This window comes from Apis mellifera, linkage group LG12 (genome assembly GCF_003254395.2).
Source record: "Apis mellifera strain DH4 linkage group LG12, Amel_HAv3.1, whole genome shotgun sequence".
NCBI lineage: Eukaryota > Metazoa > Arthropoda > Insecta > Hymenoptera > Apidae > Apis > Apis mellifera.
The window spans coordinates 2,465,834-2,481,783 of NC_037649.1; the positions used below are offsets into that span (position 1 = coordinate 2,465,834).

Consider the following 15,950-nt stretch of genomic DNA (forward strand, 5'->3'; position numbering starts at 1 on the left):
CAAGATAATTTAAAATTAAACATTACGAAAGAAAATGAATGTATATTCTAATTAGACGATGCAATATTTTTTAGTATGCATAAAAATAAGAACAGATACGTATATGGAATTATTATTATTATACTGATTATTAAATCATCAGTATGTGCAATCATGGTTAGAGACATGGAGTTCCAATGTCATAAAATGCATATCCATTTAAATCAAGCTTATGCTTATCCGATGCATATTTCTTGACATTATTCTTGACATATTGCTCTTTGTTCTGAATAAACGGTTCGAATTATTATTTTGATCAACAAGATTTATTGTTCACATTTCTCTTTGTTAAATTTTCTCTCATGAAATTGCTTGATACGATAATTTTTTTAAGGTCGAGGTTGATGCAATATTGCTGAAAAAAATAATTGATGATTGCAAAAAAAAATTGATTTCTTAAAAATTTTAGTTTCGATAAAAGAGAATATATATATTTTTAATTAATTTATTGATAAAATTTATATTTTTATTTTAATAATTTAAATATTATAATTATTAATATTTTTAATAATATTAATCGACAATATTATTAAATTTTATACATATTAATTAATAAACAGAAGAGCATTATATGCATTATAAGAAAAGATGAAAGTCTATAATATTATTATAATTATAATTACTATAATTACTGCCTATTGTAAGTTTAGTTTTCAATTGTTATCTATCATTAATATTATAAGTTATGAATATTTATATTCATTTTATACATTTCTATATTATATTTAAGTGTCTTATAAATATAGAAATGTACAATGTCTTAAATTTATCTTAAATACTTACTATAAATATAAAAGAAAAGAAATATATGAAGCGATATTCTGCAATATTTTTCATATTCTCTTTATCTTTCATATGATAAATTATGAGCTTCAAGTTATAGTTCTTTAAATTAGAACTTTTAAATTAAAAATTTTTCGATTTATTTTAAAAAATAATGAATTGTATCTAGTATATAAAAATTATATAGTTTTATTAAAAAGAAAATAAAGTTGATCTTCATATGATTTCTGAAAAATTCAATTTATAAAAAAATTATTAATATTATATAATATATTTTTTTATATCAAACAATTTCTGTTCAAAACATTTCTTCATATGATTCATATTTTTCGAACGCATTTCGGAATAAATCCATCACACTGTATATAATTCATAGTCATTTTTCAATAATTATTTATACATATATATGTATAATTACTTTTCATTGAAATAAAATTGAATTTACTTGAACAGCACTTTAACGACATTAGACAATAGTTATTTTCGAACGTTTATTTACAAGGTTAATATCTTAACCTTGCTACTTTATACCTGTATGGCCATTATTAATCATGTAAGCTACATGGGAATTCTCTGTATCAGAAAATTGTAGTTTTGGAAAAGTCATGTTTGTGACATCCTTTTCTTCTATATCAATAGGTGACTGGAATTTTCCTATGCATTGTTTGTATTCGTCGCCCCAATGCGATGGTCCTGTAAAGAGAATTTTTATACATTTTTGTAAAAATTAAAACATATTTAATACAAATTTAATAAAATAAAAAAAATTATCTTACATAAAAAATTTATTATGTTATAAAAAAATCAAAAAATTAAAAAGATATAAATAAAAATAATAAATTAATACTAAAATTACTAACTATAATATGAATCTAAATATATGTATTGTGCACTTGGATGTTTTACGAAGAAATTTATGAATTTCATTATTTTAAAATTATTTTTTATAACTATTTGAAAAATATTTTATTTTTATTATATAAAATTATTTACATAAAAAATAAATCAATGTATTTTCAATTATATTTGAACTTAAATTTATCAATAAAAAGTAATTCAAATAAATTATTATTTGATATGATTATTTATTATTTGAATTTGATGAAAATGATTGGTTTTTTAATATACATCATTAAATATTATTATTACATATTATTATTATTGTTATATTCATTTATATATTTATTATATTTTTTATATTTATTTTGAATAATTTTATTATTAGAAACAAATTTTCAATTAAAAAAAATTTTTTCTTAAATAAATTCTTCAATGATCTATTATTATTATTCAATGATCAAATAATACAAAAACATAAAATATATAATTTATTAGTTTATAGTAATATTTAATGTTATATAATTATTTTCAAAAATTTTATTATTTCAATTGAATTTCAAATCTGAGATTATTATATAAATAATTAAAGTATACAAAAATAATTATACTCGATTTAATTGGAAATGTTTAAAATTTTGGAAAAATATAAATGATATAAAAATATATTTCAAAAATAAAAATTGTATAAATAAATGCATTAAGTAGTTAATTTTTCTATAAATAGGCGTGGACATCATATATCATAATTTTGTAAATAGAATTATCTAATTTTTAATGCATCAATATAATTTGTTATTTTTAATAGAAAAATATTAATTATTTATATCATAAAATTTGTAAGTTATAATTATATTAAAATATTTATATTGTAAAATTTGCAACTAAGCTATAATTGTACTGTTGTTTATGTTATATTGTAACTTGAAATTCATGAAATTTATATAAAAAAGGAGAGTATAAGCAAAATCGAAGTATTCGCATGTTTCTTGTCTTTCATAAGTTTTATAAATTTCAAATTATAATATCTTCTAAATTAATAATTTTATAATATTATAAATAATATATAAATATTTTATTTTATTTTATATTTTAAATATTATATTTTATTATACATATAAATATAATAGATTAATACTTTTTTGTAAAAAATAATAATTGATACATATTAAAAATTATACAATTCCATTTAAAAATTAATATGACTTAATCTATAAAAAAATATTAATATTGTATAATGTATCATATATACACATATATTATTATATTATATTATATATAAAATAACTTATATATATTATATATATAAATAAGTTTGGTCTGAAAAATTTTTTCGTATTATTCATATCGATTGTTTTCAGTTAAATAGAACATAGTATACGTATTATACATATATATATACATATATGTATATACATATATATATATTTAATAATCTTTATTTGAATAAAATAAAATCTTTATTTAAATAAAAATTAATATTGATTTTATCGAAAGAATTTATGCATTTTTAATAATTACAAAAATAAAAAATCAATTTTTTTTATTTTATAATTCGTTACGTTAAAAAAAAAAATTTAAAATTAATAACATTAAACTAATTTAGGAAAGAAAAAGAATACTTCATATTACATAAATATTTTTGTCTGAATTATAAATATGAGCGAGATAGCGTTAAAATTAAAACGTCGTGAATGCAATGACGTTAAGAACATAGTATTTAGATGTGTTGACATGTGAAAAAAGTAAATTGAAACGGTAACAAGTACTTAGAGGTTTTTACATCTTTAAATCATAAATCAATCTCATGTAATTATGATTTTTTTCTTTTCTGCGAGAGATTTCACAATTAACTTACCACTATTTCCATCGTAGCTGAAATTGCCGACAACCAATTCTGAAATAAAAACAAATGCCAATTTGAAAAAAGATCTATTTACATATTATTTATTAATCATTATATATCAATAAATGATTATGTTTGAACGAATTTCATTTCTAATTATAACTTGAGCTATAATTAAAGCTATAATTATGAGATTATCTTAATGCAACTTGAATCGTCATTTTCCATAAGTCTATGTTATCACGACACGAATACAAAAAAAAAAAAATTTCCACGAACTATCAATGATGCTCTTATTTGTTAATCCAAGCATCATCTAAATTAAATAAATTTCACAGTGATTAGAGAAAACATGATATTTATAGTATTATTTTTTAATAAAATGTTTCTTTATTATATTTATTTTATTATTTGATTTTTTTATTATTTTTATTTTTTCGTAGTATCCTATTTTTATAATCATATGAAAACAAATTTTTATGGGGAAAATTTTTATTTGAAACTTTTTAAATTTTTATATTTTAATAGATAAATAGAAAATTTATTTCTTCAAAATTTGATACAAAATTTTATGAATAAAATTTTTTTTAAAATAGAATTTAAATAAATAATATTTTAAATATATTTTAAATATACTTTAATAGCAATTCATAGAAATATAATTTCGAGATAATTATTTTATTAAACTATAAGAAAATAGTATTTTAAATAAAAAATTTCCAATTTAAATTTTATTTTATACGACATATATTACATGCATAATATTTTAAAATCACATTATTATATGTATTACATATATATTATATATATAATAAGATATATAAAACATAATCTATATATATCGTAAAACTCAAAATATAAATATAAATTTAAAAAAAAAAGTCCTTAAAAAATTTACAATATTTTTAAAAATATTAAATACAAACTTTATTAATTATTATTATTATTAATATTAATTAATTATTATATTTTTTTGATAGATTTATATAAAAATAGAATCATAAAAATAGATTTTTGTATTTTGTATTTAATTAAAGCAAATTAGAAATTTTTTGAATTTGAACTATTTTTATTAGAGCTAATTAGAAATATATGAACATAAGATTTTTAATTTTTTAATTTTTATATTGAAATATATATTTTTTACTTTTTTTTATTTTCTAATAATTTAATAATATTCCGTTAATAATAAATAATATTTGTTCATAATTTAAATATTAAATATATTTTCAAATAATTTATAGTTTTCAGCATAAAATGAAATAATATTTGATTTAAATGATTAAGATTTATTTTTTATTTTTAATAGTATAAAAATTTTAGTTTTAAATATTTTATCTCAAATTATTTTAAAATAACAATATGAAATATGCTTAAACTTAATTGATTATTACTAAAAATAATAAATACATTGATATATAAATATTTTTTTTAATTATTATATATATATATATATATATTTATAATATAATATATATATAAATTATCTAAATATTTTATTAAAATTTGAATTTATTTAAAATTTTTTCAATTCTCATTAAAATTTTTAATTAATTCTAAAAATTTAATATTTACAAATTCGACAATATATAATAATATATATATATATATACAAATAAAAAATTTTGTAATCGATGAATTTTCAAATTCGATTTTTCTTGAGAATAAGGGATAAACGATAAAATCATATATATATTGTTTTATTTATACATTATTTATATATATATATATATATATATATATATATATATATATATATTTAAATTTATAAAATATATATATTATTATTCAAAATATAAAAATTCTTATTATCTTTTATATATATATAAATATAAAAAAAAACTATTCTTATTTATATTATTGTTATCTTTCGAAGATTCTAAAAGTTAAAACAAATATAAAAGTTAATATATAAATATATAAAAATATCAATTGATGAGACTTATTTATTAAGTAAGCAATTTAAATTTACATTAGACGAAATGAAACGGACATAAAATGCTTCGTCTCATATTTCCATCTTGCTAACCAAAATTTAAATTGCTTTATAATATATAATATGCTAATTTAATAAACAAGTCTAAATTTTATATATATACTTTTATGTTTATTTTTATTTCTAAAATCGATCTTCTAAAGTATTGTTTCACAAATATATTAATATCTTATATATAGACTTCTTAGAAGAATCTAGGTTAGTCAGATCTGTTTTGCACTTCCATGGGAACTTCTTGACACTCCAGTGAAAGTCGATTTACGAAAGACTTACACGTTGGTTTCCTTCTTGCATTAGACTCGTCACAGATGAATTATTCCTTTTCTTCACGATTAGGATACCAATTCTTTTATGATTCAACAATGAGTATTGATTTCCTCCTATGAATTTGATTGCAATGATCATACCGCTACATGCGACATCAAATACATCTGATATATGTCCGGCTGACATGTTGCTGAATAATAAACTTGTTTAACGGACGCAACAAGGACATTGTATTTTTTTATCTATGAAAACTTGTTATATGTTATATACAATAATTTAACATAACTTTTTCATTCGTTTTTTTTTCTTGTTATCTACTTTTTCAATTACTATTATTATCAGATAAAAATCTGTAAATCATTTGGAAAATTAATTTCCGATATTTATATTATTATGATGAAATGAGGTCAAAAAAAGAATTGAAGATATTAATCTATCATTAAAATAATAATAATGATATTTATTTATTTTTAAAACTTACAAAATTCGAATTCAAAATTTTATAATATCGAAATTTTTATTATATGTATTAACTCAAAATACATTTTTCTTTTTTTTTAATGTATCTATTATTGTTGATTAAAATTTTGAGAAATTTTTAAAATTCTTCATATTAATGAATATTATAAATTGATAATCTTTTTGATGTGCAAAAAATTTTTATGTTTTCAAAGTTAGAAAAATAAAAAATTTTTTATTTATAAAAAATTTTGAAATTTCGAGTATTTAATATCTAATATTTATATTATTATTGTATAATGTATAAAATAAAATTGATATACTACTATATAAGATAAAATTGAGAAAAAAATAAACAAAAATATATAAATCTTCAAAGAAATAATAGAAAAAATAAGAATTGAGAAGAAAATAAAATAAGAAATAATTAATTTTTTAATTGAAGAGTAATAATAATTGCAATGTATTCTTTGTTATTATTATAACAAAATAAATAATAGATAATACATAATAGATAAAAAAAATAGAAAAAAGAAAATATCAGTTCAAATATTAATTATGGATTAATTATATCTATTATATTATATATTTATTATATTATATGAAAAAATTGAATTATACTTTATAAAATATGATTATTATAAATGTAAAGATAAGAAATTATCAGTGACTTACAAAAATAATAGCGAAAAAAATAAAACTAAAGCTTTTATTATCCGATAAAATTTATTTTGAATTTATTAATTTTATTTAAATTTTTTAATATTATAATTTTATTTATATTTTTATATAACAATAATTATATTAAAATTTATATATTAATATAATTTTTATATATTAAAATTTATATATTAATATAATTTTTATACATTAAAATTTATATATTAATATAATTTTTATACATTAAAATTTATATAAAATTGGCATAAAATAAATTTATAAATTATTTATTTATTAAATTATTTTATTAAACAATTTATTAAACAATTAAACAATTATTATTTATTAAACAATTAATTAGCCTCTATATTATTGACTTAAAATATTATTAATAAATCAAATAATAAGATAACTCATCTTCTTCGATTAATTAATTAAATAACAATTTTCTCTAAACTTATTTTCTCTAAACTTATTCTTCTCTAAACAAAAAAGGAAAGAAAAATAATCATAAAATATTACTTTAAAATGCTCAAAATATCACAAACCTCATTTTAAATTTAAAATTTAAAATTTAAAAAACATCTTATCTGAAAATGTAGTAATCATAAATAAGTATTAAAAGCATTTTTCTAATCGAAAAATTGAATAAATTGAATAATATAACAATCTAATTTTTGATAATAATTCATTTCATTTCATCATTAATATTGTTTGTTGTTTATTAGTTATATGTATAATTATTAATTATTAATATTAAAAAATTAAAAATTAAAAATTAAAAAATTATTAAAAAAATAATAGAATAAAAAGAAATACAAATAAAGAGTATGGTGTGAAATAAGAAAAAATATATATATTATATATTATATAATATTCATTATATATGTTTATTTCTTCACAAATTCTTATAAAATTAAATGTTATCAAAAAGATATATATGTATAATATCTAGATACTCGTGATAATTTTAAAATTTCGAATAGAAAGCAAATATATGTAAACCACTTCTAGAAATAAGATAAAATGTATTTTTTAAACTGTTTGAAATATCAAATCTCATTTTAAATCTAAAATTAAAAAAAAATATCGGAAAATCTTATTAATTATATACAAGTATTAAAAATATTCTTCTTAAAAAATTGAACGTTCCATAACAAAATATAATTTTAATAATTTATTTATAGTTTATTATATTATATTATATAATATGATCATTAATCGATGCGAAATTTGGAAAAATGATACAGAAAAGAGAAATAAATCTATATAAATCTACATAGATCTGTAATTTTAATTTCATATAATATAATATATATATATAATTATTAATTTCTAAAATATTAATAAAAAAATTTCAGTTTTATACAAATATGTTTTTTTTTCTTACTAACATAATAATTTTCATTATAGGCATCACCTATCGGTTGGAATATCTGATCATTCTTAAGAAATTAAACACATTTTATCAAATGTCAAGTACGACAATTTATGAGTACGAATGAGAATAAATACATAGCAAAAGCATTTGACGTTAACAATAAATATAACAATTACTATTTTTTTAGACATGTTTCGAATAAAAAGAGGTCTCGTTTAGATATTAACTTAACTTTAGAATTTAAGGCTGATCTTTTTAAGAAAGTTGCTAATTTTGCAATTTTTCATAGAAATAATTGAAAATAATTGAAACTTTTATGAGATATTTTACAAATATCGAATCAATTATATTAAACAATTGATTTTTGAAACAGAAAAAACAATTATATTGTATACAATAGTTATATTGTATATTATATACATATTATATATGATATTATATTATCATATATAGGTAAAATGTACAATAATCTAATGTGTAATAGTAAAAGTTTTTCATTAATATCTTGGAAATTAATAGGTATCTAAAACTAAAACTTTATATTTTATTTCGAAATTTATTCTTTTACCTTAAAAAAGTAGCAATAATAATAATAATAAAGAAATAAAAATAAACAATATGTTATATAAGTAAAAAAACAAAATAAAAAAAATAATATATATATTCATGATTTTAACAATAAATTTAAACAAAATAACTTTTCTTTTATACGATTTCTTGATTACAGGTTAATGAATCAGTTTGAATGAAAAATAAATTCTGCATATATGTATACATAATATGTGTATCCTTGTACTTCCAAATCCTACACATATGCTTGACACATGCGTCGAACGATGAGCACGATTAATATATGACAATTTGCGCAGGATTGACATTATTTCCACTGGAAATTTTCCAACTGTATGATCAAACCATGTAGGAAATCCTTTTGTTGATGTTCAAGAACTATAAACTATATCTATAAACTATAAATTTAATCTAGCATCACTATTGAAGGTCTCTGATGAGTTGTACTACAATTGTCTTTCTAATATGTGAAACACCTATTGCACATGCGCACAATTGTTACTCATAAAATCTAAGCAATCTACAAGAACCATACGATGAAAACGAGTGTATCACAATCTTGAAGTAATCTTGCGTTTTATTGCAAGAAATTTTGTTTTTTTTCACAAATAGAAAAGTTAAAAGGAAGACCTTGCATTGATGATATCATTGCGCAGTATATTACTATATTGACAGATTAAACATTGCGTTAGCGATTTTTGAATGGGGGATAAAAAAAATTATAGAATGATTGATATGAATGTTTAATAAAAAATATAGTTGATAATAAGAATACTTCTAGTTAAATAATTATTTTAGTTAAGAAATAATTATATATTTTTTGTATTTTCTTCTTCTTTTTTTAAATTATCATAGAATATTCTATTATATATAAATATACATTTTGTATGCATATTATATTTATTATAAAGGTTAAATTGAAAGGTTATCGAAAGGTTAATAAGTTTGTTTCCTAATCATAAGATTTCTGAAATAATCATGAACATGATTTAAAAATATTCATATTCGTATATAATGTATATATTATAATATAAATTATTATAAGATATATATATATATATATATATATAATTTATGTACATATTAAGCATAAAAAATTAAAAATATTCAATATATGATCTTATATTTGATTTGACTACATATAATGTATCAAATATAAATATAATTCAATACGAATGAATTTATAAAAAATACAGAAAATTTTTAATAAAAAAAAAAATATTTTTTTTCCAAATCAATTATTATATAACTTTACATGCTAAAAAAAAATCCAAGTATTATTAATATATTTAAAAATTATTTTTTTAATATTATTTAAATACTATACATATTTTTATCATTTATATTTTATTATTATATTATATTATTTATAATTCTATATTATATTATTTATATAATCTTTTAAAATTTAATCTTTTATATGATTAAAAAAAAGATAAAAAAGATAAAAAATATTAGCTTATAAAAAATTAATTTATTCTTAAATTATGAAGTAAAATTAAATAAAATTATTAAATATCAATATATCGAGTTAATATTATAATTCGAGTTGTGATTAATATAAATTATCAAATATAAAATATAAAATAAAATTTAAAGTAAAGTAAAATATAAAGTAAAAATTTATCTTTCTAATTGTTTAAAATAAAATAGAATGCATATATTTTATAGAATAAATAAATAATTTTAAGATATTTTAAATACTTGCTATTATATTAAATATTTTATTCTATCTTATTTTAGATATTTAGTAAACTAATTGTAAGATAACTAAGTCTCTTCTTAATCATACTTTTTAAATTTTAACAATGTAAAAATGAATCCATCGAAACATCGATTTGAAAGATTCGTATTAAACAAATCTATTTTATTTAATTTTGATAAATGTAATATATGTTTTCTTTATCTAAAAATTTTTTATTTTTTTATCTTTTTTAATTATAAGACGAAATAGATTAGATAAATATACATTACATTTTAATGTAACATTTTACATTGTTATTGTAGAATTTAATATACATTTATAAAATGTTTATATTTTATAATCATAACATTTATAATTTGCATTTATATATGAAATTGATAATATTCACAATTATTTTAATTATTTAAAAAATCATTTAAAATTTTCAAATTTATTTTGATATTCAAATTGTGCATTAACTTCAATCAATCAAAAACAGAAAGATTATTAAATACATTGTATCTATACTCGATTTCAATCGTTTGTTTCAATCTAGAATTTCGCTTGTCGTTTATAATGGAAGGTATCGTATTACATTTTTTTCATATCATATGTACTAATGCCAATACCGAGTAAAAGTACTTTTTAAATGAATATCGATTATTATATATTAAACTTCGCTTACTTATTTTCACTTGAAAGTTTATTATACAACTCTAAAATCGACATGTCTGTAACATTCGTTAATGTTGAATGGTTATAGATGAGTGGATGCTATCGCGAGACCCTGACAATATGGAAATATATATGTACATATATATTATTGAACGTGCTTTCTTACATATGCTTTGATGTAAATATCTCGTCTAATTCTAATAAGTTGACCTTTTAAAGAATATCAATATAATAGTTAAAGTATTATTAAGAGGTATAAAATTTGTGTAAAAAATTCTCAGGTACTTTTAAATAATTTTTTTACTTTTTAAATAAATATAATTAAAAATATGAATTTTATGCATATACAAATCATCTTATAAATTATAGACTAAGAGATTATTCTATATGCAATAATGAATCGAAAAGAAAAAAATTAAGTTTGAAAATTTTTTAAATAAAAAATTTTTACAAATAAAATTAAATTAATTAATTCCTAATCAAATGAACTATTAATATAAAGTTATGTGTAAAAATAAGCAAATACAAATAAAATTTTATTCTTCTTTTTGAGAAAATCGAGATTGTACATATTGTATATAATTAAGGAAATCTAATTCTTGTATTTTCAAATTTCTTTCTATAACTAATTTTTAAATAAAAAAAATTGATTCTATAGATTTTGCTTATTTTCACAGAAAATCTTATCAATAATTCATTTACATCAAAAATTAATCAATTTTATTTGCATTCAAATTTTCGAACTTGATTTCACAACTTAATTCACTTGATTGAACTCAAAAATAAAATCTAAAGTGAAAAAATTTTATTCTTTCTTTTCGATTTATTTTTGCATGTTGAATCATTTTTTTTTTTTATATTTTATGATATATCTTGTATTTTTCTATCCTTAATAAATTTCTTTTTGAAAAAATGAATACAGTTTGAAAACTATCAACTGAAAACTTGTATATTTTTATTGAAAAAAAAAATAAAAGTTGTAGTAAGATTTATTAATAGATAGATTAATAGATAGATTTTATCTATATCATTTTTTTGTATTAACTACATGATATAAAATCTTATATAGTATAAGAAATATATATATAAGGAAAAATAAATGAATTTAATCGCTTGATAGGACTTTTGAGCAGTTATTTCTCATCAATCAATGTCTTTCATTCTATTTTTTAATCCATTCAGAAATCCATCGAGTGAGTTAAAGAAAGAAAATATATTCTCTGGAATTTTACCTCTCTGAATAATGTTCACGATAAGACCTCGGTTGCGAAAGTTAAACGTGCATTACTATATATACAAAGTAATGAATTTAACTTTCTATTTACATATTACTCTGCATTCTTATTGTTTCTCAGAACGATTAGCACTTTGAAATATAATATTAATAATAAATATATAATTATGTACTATTAACTTGTTGAATTCAATAGATTCAATAGAAAATCATGACTAGATTGTATGACATTTTTATGTAGCTAAAATAATATTTAATTGATAAAAATTATTCCTAATATATGAATTATTCTCAATATATAGTATTTGCAAAATGTTAATAATTTTATTTTATGTAAATTTAATTATATACAATTTTTATAATTTGAATTGAAAAAAAGATTCACAAGATATCAACCAATACATTCTTCTATTCTTTCTACACATAAACTATTTAAAATTTTTCCAACTTTCGATATTATAATAAATAAAAATTTTATTTATACTTTAATATATGACTAAATTTGTTTATAATATTCAATTATCATACAAATAAAAAATTATATTACTATCAGAAGAAAAATATGTTTATTTATATCATTTGTAAAATATGCAAAATATATATAATATAAAAAATATGTATTTGTATAAAAATCTGTATTCTAGTTAAGTAAGTAACAATTATATAAGAAATTGAATTTATTCTTATTATAATAGAATTTCTTATCAGTTTGCATAGTAATAGATTTTACTTTCTATCGTAGTTTATTTTTATTTTTACTTTTACTGTTACTAGCAAAAGCAATAAACATTTCTAAAAATTAAAAATAAATAACTATATTATCATAGATTTATTATAGATTATTATAGATTTTATCTACTAATTATATTAATTACATCAGTTATATTGAAATTTTACTAAATAAAAAGAAAATAAATATTTTTTTTCATTTCAATTTAATGATAATACTTTCAATAATTACGTATTCAATAATCACAAACAACTTTAAATTTTATTTTCACATTTTTAATATTTTTTTTATTTTATTTATATTTAGAAAATATTCATTATTAATTATATATATTTAATATTTATAATAGATTATTTGAATAATTAATATATATTAGAATTTTTTATATTCTCAAAATTTTTTCATAAATTTAAATTATTTTAATATAATTACAAGAAATCTTTACCAAAAAATATTAAATTTGATTAAAAAAATATTAGAATATTTATATCATATGTGAAAAATATGTATATTATTGGTTAAAAATTTGGAATTATTTTTCTTTTCTTTCTTTTTTTTCTATCGAATCTTTCTTCTAATTTTGTTAAGTTGAAATTAATATTCCAAATATCAATGAACCAATATTCATCAAATTTCATTTAATTTGATAGATTTTTGATAAACTTTTGATATAATAGAATTCTAAATTCTATTTTTTAAATACTTGGATTCTAAATTTTTGAATGTAATTCAAATACACATTTAGTGTATCACCAATTTAACAATTAGATCTAATTAACCACTCCCATCGTAATACACCATGATTTTTCCGGCAATTTTTCTCTTCCTTTTTGTCTGAGAATTGCACAATACATAGTATATAATCTACTAAAAATATTCCGATGATATCGTTTATATATATTATATATATATTTTTCTAGATAATATATATATATGTATAATTTTTGCGATAATGGAAATAGAAATCGAATACAACGATTCCATAGTTTCCTTCATCGCGCATATGTTCTTCCGGAAAATTGTACATAACGTTGTATAGAATAACATTCTTTTTAACGAATTAATAATTGCTAATTAGATTATTTTTTTATTTTCCATTTCAATTATTTCCTTTATTGCTTGTTGCAAGTTAATTTCCTTTAAAATAGGTATATAATGTATGTTATCTAATACAGCGCTTCTCAACTTAAGATATGAACCCAAAAATCATGTATAATGCTCTTAACTCAGAAAATATCAATAATTCAATATGTTCAAGATATTAACTCAACATAATTTTTAGATTGCTGTATCAGAAATTAAATTATTACAGAATTAAATATTACAGAATTTAAAATCTTTTACCATTGAAATCAGTAAAAAAATTTTAAATAAAAAATATCATTATTTTTTTTTAAAAGTGTAGTTTTATAATGTTATATCATTTACTATTATATATTATTAAATCTTATCAGTATATGATTACATGGAAGTCTAATATAGCGCAGTGTTTCTCAATTTATAGATGCATTCTAATATTGAATTATATTTTTTAATGGTAAAACATGAAAATTCCTAAATCAATCGAAACAAAACTTTGTATTACATAATAATAACATTTTTTTATATTTTTTTAGTTAAAGATATCAGAATGATTATATCCGAAATCAATTGATCAGTTATTTGACCAGATTTATTATTATTCGATATTAATATTTGCTAATAACTTCTTTAATATTTTAATATGAAATAAAACTGAAATTGATTAAATATAATCAATAATTGATATTTGATATTATATTTAACATTTATATATATATATATATATGCATGTAAGAAATGTAATTAATTTGTTTAAAACTTTTTTGTATTTAAAATATTATATTTTGAAAAAATAAATTTTTAAATTTTGTATTATTTGTAGATTGTAGATTTTCTTTCTATAAATTAAAAAATTGATAAAATTAACCATAAATAATGAAAAAAGTAAGGATTATTAAAAGAATCCTTACTTTTAACGTTTAATAAATTTTTTAAAGAAATTGTAAAGGAAAAAAAGATAGGTTTTAAATTTCTATACATATACGAGATACTTTAATGATATTAGAATTTTTGAATTTTCATTTTAATATGCATTTATAAAAAAAATCAAGAATATAAATGTAATAAAATTACAATCTTCATATAATTTGAATTATAGATTAATACAATTATAAACAAATATGATAAATTATATAAAGATATAAAAAGATATAAAAAAAATATAAAAATTGAGAACCGTTGATCCAATTATATGTATTAATAGCTTCCGTTGTTGTTAAAAGGAAGAAAAAAATTAGAAAAAATGCTAAAAGATATGTTTGGAAAGGAATTGAATATATCTTATTTTTTTTTAAAAATATTATATAATATCTAAAAAAAATTCGTAAAACATTGTGATCTTAAAAAAGAAAAGACTTCGAGAAAATTTTTAAATTTGCAATATACATATATATTTGTGCCAGTTTTATGATTATTTTTGTATTTTATATCAATAAAAAGCGTATTTCCAATGCAAATCAAGCGAAAGATTTCATGAATTAATATATGATGCGATGAGATGTTTTAAATCAACATCATCACTTCATTTTATAGAAAGTAATTTTTTTCGATATCTTTTTTTTTTAGAATAAGTATGTTATTTTGAATGAAAGTCAGTTTATATTCTATTCTAATAATAGAGATACTTTTTGTCAAAAGATCAAATAGTCTTCTTTGTGATTTACATTACAATTTCCCTTTGAAAAATATACATATTATATAAAAATATA

The 15,950-nt window shown here is 17.2% G+C and overlaps 1 protein-coding gene across 1 annotated transcript in view; it reads right to left on the reverse strand.

Annotated features, from left to right (window-relative positions):
- Nucleotides 1-15,950, reverse strand: part of LOC727237 (carbonic anhydrase 2) — a 34,077-nt gene that overhangs the window by 14,276 nt on the left and 3,851 nt on the right. Inside the window, exons 2-3 of the mRNA XM_003249415.4 lie at nt 3,518-3,556; nt 1,354-1,515 (exon numbers count right to left, since the gene is read on the reverse strand). Coding sequence (XP_003249463.1) covers nt 1,354-1,515; nt 3,518-3,556 — 201 coding nt within the window. The remainder of the gene's footprint in view (nt 1-1,353; nt 1,516-3,517; nt 3,557-15,950) is intronic.